Source organism: Sinocyclocheilus anshuiensis, unplaced genomic scaffold, assembly GCF_001515605.1.
Source record: "Sinocyclocheilus anshuiensis isolate Anshui unplaced genomic scaffold, SAMN03320099.WGS_v1.1 scaffold7, whole genome shotgun sequence".
Lineage (NCBI taxonomy): Eukaryota > Metazoa > Chordata > Actinopteri > Cypriniformes > Cyprinidae > Sinocyclocheilus > Sinocyclocheilus anshuiensis.
In genome coordinates this window covers 724350-733758 of record NW_015549582.1, presented here as the reverse complement: position 1 = coordinate 733758, position 9409 = coordinate 724350, and the positions used below count along the sequence as shown (strand labels likewise).

At 33.1% G+C, this 9409-nt stretch overlaps 1 protein-coding gene across 1 annotated transcript in view; it reads left to right on the top strand.

Annotated features, from left to right (window-relative positions):
- The first annotated feature begins 333 nt into the window (after positions 1 to 333).
- Positions 334 to 9409, top strand: part of dok6 (docking protein 6) — a 77172-nt gene continuing 68096 nt past the window's right edge. The window contains exon 1 of the mRNA XM_016446036.1: positions 334 to 618. Within this exon, the coding sequence (XP_016301522.1) occupies positions 553 to 618 (66 nt within the window). The 5' untranslated portion in view covers positions 334 to 552. The remainder of the gene's footprint in view (positions 619 to 9409) is intronic.

Below are 9409 nucleotides of genomic sequence, written 5' to 3'. Positions count from 1 at the left end.
AAGAATATATATATTTTATATATATATAATATAATATATATATTTTAGGATTTTAGAAGGAGGATTGATCATGATAATAATCATCAGTAGGAAATTTAAAGAATTATTTTTATTTTTGTCAGTATATTAGGTTATATAGGCCTACAGCTGTTAATTTTTGATATCCACATCTAAAGGAAATTTCCTTTGCCTGTATGAAAGTGAAATAACATATTCCCAAATACCCTAAATAAATAAATAAATACATTTCATTCATTCATTTTTATTCTATTTTAAGCAAGTGAGTAGTTGTCTGCGTCCACCCCTCTGATTGGCCTCTCATGGTGCATTCCAGGAAGCTGCTCTCTTCGCTGAATTAAATCATCTGACGCGCGCGCTGTCTCCCCATTCTCTGGTGGAATAATCCGCTCGAGCCGGTTGCCCGAGCAGCAGCAGCAGCAGCAGCAGCAGCATCGGTGGCACTGAAGCAGGTTGTTTGAGGACTGAATGTCGTACTGACTTCTGAGGGGACTCGCAGCCGTGACAGGGGACGAGGACAGAGAGGCTGTTAGGATGGCTTCAAACTTCAACGATATAGTGAAGCAGGGCTACGTGAGGATTCGGAGTAAGAAACTGGGGGTGAGTACAGTCAATATCTGCTGGACGTTACTGTGTGCTCAGTCATTTTGAAGCGTCTGTATTTAAAAGGGCTTTAGGGAGCGCGTGCTGATCAAGAACATGCTATCAACTTGCACGAGCAACTCCAGCTACTTTTGGTTTTATTCTTAATGGCCAGTTATTTATTGATTGATTTATTTTAGCATATATGTACTATTCAGTATATACATCTTAAATCCTGCTCTGATGTAATCCATATAAACAAGTAGATAATTATTAAACAATGATAATAATCGCTTTGGCTTATTGATTGTGCTTTGAGCAAATGTGGGTTGTTTAAAATTTGTTTTTAACATAAACAGAGTAATTGCTTTAGGCAATATTATTTTTTTATTTAACTAGCTATGTTTTTATTATCAAAGTTGTAATGGACTTTTATGTCTGTTGTGTAGATTAAGTTTATTACATTTTAAAAAGTTAATCAAGAATCTACTGTCTTCAGTAGTTTTTTTTTTTTTGCCTGTATGAGAAGACACATTAGTCAAGTCTACAGATGCAGCATCATCTGTTTATTGTCCTCCTGATTCTGCAGCAGTGAATAGAGTGAGTACTGTAGGTCATCAGGTCTGTGTGATACAGCAGGTGAATTCATCCAACCAGGAAAGATTAATACATTCATACACAGTCCTATGATATATGTAAACTATGCTGATTATAGTTTTATAGGAGAGTAGGAGGTTTGATGAGGGTTTTTACAATTTTGTTTATGAAATTTGTTTTAGTGAAATGCCCCTTACTGTTCCAATGCAGTGTTAATTTCAACTTTACACATTATACACAATATGCAAAACAAGTAAATAGTTATATATATATATATATATATATAAGAAATATTTTTTTTTTATTATTTCAATTTACTTTGAATAAAAATGAATGAAAAAAATGAATGAAATATATAGAAATTCCTCATTTTATTTATTTTATAAATATATAAAATAAAGAAGTAAACATGAAGAAATATTTACATTTCTTCATTTGTATTTTTCTTTTATTTATTTTACCTAAAACAATGGTGCAGTATTTATAACAGTATTTATTCTATCTATATTTATGTCATTTACAAATGAACTAATAATAAACAGATTATTTGTCAATACTTTCAGAATTGCCTTTTTTGCAATAATACATAAATATATCAGACATTTTGGTCAACACTTGATGTGTCATATTTGTCTTTAATTCAAGACTTTTTTTTTTTTTAGCTATAAAATATAAATATAACTAAAAGTTCTAATCAATACTCAAATGTCTTAGGGATGTTTGACCACAATGGTTTGTTTTCGCCCCTAGACACTGGATTTGAGATATGAGATAAAGTCTATTTCCACTGATATTGCTTCCATAGTGTGAGCTCGCTCTAAATGCATTATTTGAAGTGCAGCTTCATATTGCGTGCTGATTTTTATTGGTTAGATAAACTTACCAGCTGTATTTCAGATATACATTAGCCTGTAAATATACAGAAGTGATCACATCTCATTGAAACACAGATAAAGAAAACTGCACAGTGATGCCACATTTGTTCTTGAATGCAGAGCATAGAATTGCTATCTAATAATACTGTGACGAAACTATTACTATTATTACCTATAGCTAAGTATTACCACTATTATTATTTTTCCAATATGTGTGCTATCATGGTCGCATTTGCCATTAATTGAACAGAATGAATTTTAAAAAAAGAAAAACGTGTAAAAGCATATTAGTTAAGTTGCTTTGAAATCCGTGTAAAACCCTGTAATGTGAATTTACAGTTCAGTGCACCTGACATTAACTGACCTTCTCACATAAACGTAATGCCCTTTGAACCCACGGACTTCTGCACCTTTGGCATTTTCCCATTCGACACATATTTGTGTATAAATACAACCGAACCTTTAGAGATTACATAAATATTAGTATAAATGTTAATGATAACCATCCAATCGAAACAGTAGAAATGTGATGTTTAAAACTTTTTACTGCTATTTAAAACGCCTCTATTACTGGTCTTTATCAGCCATTTGTATCATTTTGTGTGTAATCTGTTCATCTGCTGAGCTATGCTGATGAAACAGGCAGCTGCTCCTTTGAAGACTGCTTTAGAGGGAAGGACTACTTGTTTCATCAGTGCTGGCGCAGTCTTTTTTTAGGGCAAGTATCATGTTTTGAACAGCAGGATCAGCTTAGGGTTTCCCTCTGATGTCTCTCTCTGTTCCTCTCGTTTTCCCTCTCCTCTCTTTCTCAATCTTTTAAGACCTAGACATGTAATGCAAATGAGTAACTAAATGGGGAAAAATTACTAATACAAATGAAGTCATTTTTGGGCAGTTTCCACAAAAAGGGTAGGAAATATGGTTGTAAGTGTTAATTTTTTTAAATATTTTTTCATCTTTCAATAAATGGTCAGTGAAAGCAGATGCTTAACCTCAAGAAAATGTTTATCGCACAGCCACAGGAGGTTAATATTATATGAGCTGTGTTATTTTCTATTTATTCTATTCATCTCAATTAAGCTGTCACTCAGTAGAGACGATCTGGTTTGGGATCAAATCGTCACCTTGGAATTATAAGGTTCTATCTTCATTTTGAGCAGTTTCGAGATATTGAGCTTCAAAGTTTTTGCGTTCCATTTGGTGATATTAAGAAGTCTCTTTCATACATCAGTCCCAAAATGTAAACAACTTAAAAAAACAAAACATCACATCATTTAAGTTGTCACAGAATAAGAATATGTGAATAACTCAATTCTGATTAAAAAAATGGCAGATATAGCCTTATAATAAGGTGACTAAATATTTATTTGATCATTTTTTCATGTGATCAAATATGAAAGGCATTTTTCAGGCACATTAATGTGGTAACAGGGATGAATGCTTGAGCCTGACAAATGCAGATGATTTTACTACTTGACTGTGACCATTTTAAAAACTTTCAAAAGTTTGTGGTTGGTAAGATGTTTTAATGTGTTTGGAAGAAGTCTCTTATGCTCACCAAGGTTGCATTTATTTGATCATGGAAAAAAAAAGTAAAACAGTAATATTGTGAAATAATAATGTTACAATTAAAAATCAGTTTGAATGTATTTTAAAATGATACAAAGCTGAATTTTCAGCATCATTACTCTAGTCTTTAGTGTCACATGTAATATGCTGATTTGGTGCTGAAGAAACATTTCTTATTATCATCAATTTTGAAAACAGTTATGCTGCTTTATATTTTTATGGAAATTGTGATACTTTTTTCAGTATTTTTTGATGAAGAGAAAGATCAAAAGAACAGCATTTATTTGAAATCGAAACATTATAAATGTCTTTGCTGTCACTTTTGACCAATTTAATGTATCACTGCTGAACAAAAGCATTAATTTCTTTCAAAATAAAAAAATCTTACTGTCCCTCTTGGGTGGGACTGGCCAAAATCATTATTTTAAATGGGCAATACAAATGTTTAATGTGTTTAAAACTAGTTACTTTTCATGTTAGGTTAATTTTATCATAGATTTCATTTCATCACATATGATTCGTGCTTATAATGGGTTACAAATGATCAAACTGTACCATAATTAGGGAAAGTGCCTTTTACGCCAACTGTTGGTATGATGTTAGTTTAATTTCTGTCTGAGCAGTAGACAGTGGATGGCATTACTTTACATGTCATCAGGGCCTTTTCCATGTAAACACTGTCCTTACTAAAATGCCCTTTACCCTTGGATAATTTCCCATGTCATCTGTTTATGTCGTCTTTGTTGTCCCATACAATCACTGTTTAGGACACTTACAAACAGCTTTATAATGCATTGTGAATCCACAGAGAATCAACCAGGCTTACCCTGGAGCGGTCGACTTAAAGCGGCCTTTCCTCTCAACACTTCCAGCGGAACTGTAATCTTATTTAAGCTGTTGTTGCAAGCCAGTACTTGACCCATATATGAGAACTGTGTTTTGTCATCTGTCTCTATGTACAGGCAGTTTAGTAATGCCGGCGATTAATGTTTGACAGAGATCATCCTACATGAGGTTTTGGACAATGAAAGTGTCTAGCAGTAAAGCCCATCTGATATAGGTATACATTGTCTCTCACTCCATGTTAAAACATGTCATGTCAAACAGCTGGCAACTTGCAATTTGATATACACTCTAGTTGTAGGTAAATAAGAAAATCCTATTTCAGTCTTTCTACTTCAAAATTGCATGTTTAATTCAGTGTGTTACTTGCAATTTCTTTGTAATTATTTTTGAAATGATTTCCGAGTAAAAATAGTTTTTCACTGTAGATATTTATTTATTTTTTTTAGCTAAAAGGGGAATTAAAAAAAAAATACATTTAGATAATGTATTTAAAAAAATAAAAAATGCTGTAAATGTCACATCAGTGTCACAAATTTATTACTAATGCAGAATATAATTTTTTTAATTGTTTAAAATGTTTTAATATGTTCAAAATCCTAAAATTGTGTTTATTTTCAGGTAAATTTACTAGCAATCTTTTATTTTTAAAAAGTAAATTATTAAAAAAATTATTTTTAAAATAAAAAAACGCTGTCAATGTCATTAATTGTCACAAATTTACTAAGAAATAATGCAAAATATTAATTATTTCTTTATTTGTTTAAGTAAAATTTGCTTCAAAGTAAATCTTAAACTATTTTTTCAGTGTAGGGAAAAATCTTTGTTTAAAATAAAAAGAATTAATAATTTTTTTAATAAAAAAAATGTTAAAAAACAATCAAAACTGCTGTAAATGTCACATCAATGTCACTAATTTACTTATTTGATTAATGACCTAAAAATAATAAACAAAAAAAGTCTTAATTGTTTAAAATGTTCAAAATCATAAAATAGTGTTTATTTCCAGGTTTAAATGAGATTTTGGAATCAGGTTTTCTCAGACTTTTGGACCCCACTGAAAGTGTCCAAATTCAATATAGAAAACTGTATTTTTTCTATATAACATGCTTAGAAAGAATGTAATGCGTACTATTCTTTGAACATTCAAACCTACATTTTGCGTTTATATATATATATATATATATATATATATAGTGTGTGTATTGATATATAAGCTATGTGCTAAACCTAATGTGCACACCAACATTGATGTGTGGATGATGATTATCTGACAGTAGTTTTGGATAATTCGTTGTATAGTATCTCTTGTGTGCACACAGCTATGTTACACATTACTGTTTCGTATTTATACTCTGTTTTCATGTTCATGCTAATAGTGTTTATCCAGCTTTCATCAAACTGATTCAAACAAAGAGCGGAAGACAAATTGGAGGCTCTTATTAGGGCTGATGAATTGCCCCCCACAGCAGCAGAAGAGGCAAATGTTATTCAGAGTGAATAATGCTGCACTATTGTGCCATTTCTCTCGCAGATAAATCTCCTCTCAGTCTTCACTCCAACATTTCACATCATCGATCCCTGCTGTTTTTAATTACAAAACACACTTTTGTTTTGATCAGGAGCAAACATTACTATTAGCTGTCACGGATGTGTGTGACTGATTGTGTAGATTCTTCAGTGTAGAATGAGTCAGAGCTGTTTATGTATGTTATGTTCTCATTCACTCATTTTATCAGACTTTGGAAGCCTTTTGAATCACAACAGTTATTTGTGTGTATTTTATACTGTTTTAAATAATCTTGATAGAACAAGAGGGCAAAAGTGAGAGAAAGCTTTGCAATCTCCTGCTGATGACAGACGAAAGTCTTTCTGTCATGGACGTTTGAGAGCTGACATTTAGCCAGTCATCAGGCTGAAAGTCAAATTGCACGTTGAATCTTAAAAGAGCTCTTCATCTTTGATTTTAGCCATCCACAACTTCTGAAGCTGAGTGCAGACTGCTGGACTGAAGCTTAGCACCTTTTCGTGTTATAAAGGAAGAGTTCTCCCAAAGATTCTGTCAATATTCACTCACCCTCATGCCATTTCAAGCCCTTTCTTTCTTTTGTAAAAACACAAAAAAAGGAATTTTTGAAGATTATCCTGGTCATTTTTTCAGTATAATGAAAGTGAATGAAAACTAAGGATGTCAAGCTCCAAAATGACAAAAAGAAAAAAGCCCCAACATTAAAGTAGTCAATAAGTCTTCTGGAGTGATACAGTTAGGTCCATACATATTTGGACACTGACACAATTTTTATAATCTTGGCTATGTATGCCACCAGAATAGAATTAAAATGAAACAATGAAGATGAAACTGAAGTGCAGACTTTAAGCTTTAATTCAAGGGGTTGAACAAAAATATAACATAAAATGCTTAGGAATTAAAACCATTTTTATACACAGTCCCCCAATTTTCAGGGACTCAAATGTAATTGGACAAATAAATATAATCTTAAAAAAATTTTTCATTTTAAATTTTTAAAAGGTATGATTTTTCCTTGATTAGAATTTTAAGACATTCCCCTGACATATGTTATTGTGCTGTATGTGTGACTGTGAGGGACTGAGAGACGATAGCAGAGCTGACATTATCGAGTCACTGACTTTGCAAAAAACAAACAAAAACACGTCTTGAGGGTCCAAAATCAAAAGCATTCACTGCGCTATGAAGCCTATTAGAATGCAGTTAGAATGCCCTTATAATTTAATCAATCAAAGAAAAAAATACCCATGTATGAGTTATGTTTTTATATTCATTGCACAAGCAATGTACTTTTCTGAACATCAGTACAGTACTATTAATTTTATACAACAGTTACAGTGCATAGCAATACAGTGCTTCGTTCCTTGAATGAATCAGTTTTTGAATGAATCGAGTGAGCCAGTGATTCAGTGGTCCATTTAGAGGGACCCACTTAAGTAAAATTTTTATACACATTCCCCCCATTTTCAGGGGCTCAGATGTAATTGGACAAATAAATCTAAAAATGTTCAATTTTAATTTTTTGTTGAGAATCCTTTGCAGGCAATGACTGCCTTAAGTCTGGAACTAATGGACATGACCAAAGACTGGGTTTCCTCCTTTGTGATGCTTTACCAGGCCTTTACTGCAGCTGACTTCAGTTGTTGCCTGTTTGTGGGTATTTCTGCCTTTAGTTTTGTCTTCAGAAAGTGAAATGCATGCTTAATCAGGTTGAGATCAGGAGACTGACTTGGCCATTGCATAATATTCCACTTTCTTACCTTCAAAAACTCCTGGGTTGCTTTTGCTTTATGTTTTGGGTCATTGTCCATTTGTACTATGAATCACCATCCACTCAACTTTGCTGCATTTGGCTGAATCTGGGCAGACAGTATATCCCTATACACTTCAGAATTCATCCGGCTGCTTCTGTCTTCTGTCACGTCATCAATAAACACCAGTAACCCAGTGCCACTGGAAGCCATGCATGCCCATGCCATCACACTGCCTCCACCATGTTTCACCGATGATGTTGTATGCTTTGGATCATGAGCTGTTCCAAGCCTTCTCCATACTTTTTTTCTTCTCGTCATTCTGGTACAGGTTGATATTAATTTCATCCATCCAAAGAATGCTTTTACAGAAGTGGTCTGGCTTTTTTAGATGTTTTTTTTTTTTTGGCAAAGTCTAATCTGGCCTTTCCATTCTTGAGGCTTATGAATGGTTTGCACCTTGTGGTGAACCCTCAGTATTTGCTCTCGTGAAGTCTTCTCTTGATTGTAGACCTTGAAAGTGACACGCCTACCTCCTGGAGAGTGTTCTTCACTTGGCTGGATGTTGTGAATGGGTTTTTCTTTACCATGAAGAGGATCCTCCTATCATCCACAACTGTCAATAAATGCAGCATTGGGGAGCATAAGGGACAAAAAAAATTGTACTGTTGGAAGTCCAGGCCTTTTTATGTTGCTGAGCTCACCAGTGCGTTCTTTTTTTTCTCAGAAAGTACCAAACTGTTGATTTGGCCCCTCCTAATGTTCCTGCTATCTCTCCGATGGATTTGTTTTGTTTTTGAAGCCTAACAATTGTCTGTTTCACTTGCATGGAGAGCTCCTTTGATCGCATGATATGGGTTCACAGCAACAGCTTCCAAATGCAAATGGCACACTTAGAATCAATTCCAGAACTTTTACTTGCTTAACTGATGTAGAAATAATGAAGGAATAGCCCACACCTGTCCATGAAACAGCTTTTGGGTCAATGCACACTTTTAGAATCAACTCCAGATCTTTTACCTGCTTAATTGATATAGAAATAATTAAAGAATAGCCCACATCTGTCCATGAAACAGCTTTTGAGTCAATTGTCCAATTACTTATGGTCCCTTGAAAAAGGGGGAAGGTGCATATTAAAGAGCTGTAATTCCTTAACATTTCCTCCAATTTTGATGAATACCCTCAAATTAAAGCTCAGAGTGTACACTTTAAGCCCATATTCATTTTATAACTGTAACTTGAATATGTTTTGGTCGACAACTAAAATAAAAATTGTGTCAGTGTCCAAATATATATGGACCTAACTGTATATAGTAGCTTTATATGAGGAACATATTTAAATTTATATCACTATTCATTGAACATTTCTCTGACTGGTTATCATTGAATGATGAATTTCATTTTGTTCTGTTTGTTGCAAAAGCCATAAAAAATATTTTCAGACATGTTTGTTTTTAAAATAAAAATGGCTAGAAAATTTACTGTTACTATTGTAAAAATGTTTACATATATATTTTTGATACATTTTAGTTACTGATAATTCCATAATTCCATATGCTATATATATATATATATATATATATACACACACACACACACACACACACACACACACACAGGTTTGTTTTTATGGTTTATGGGGACTC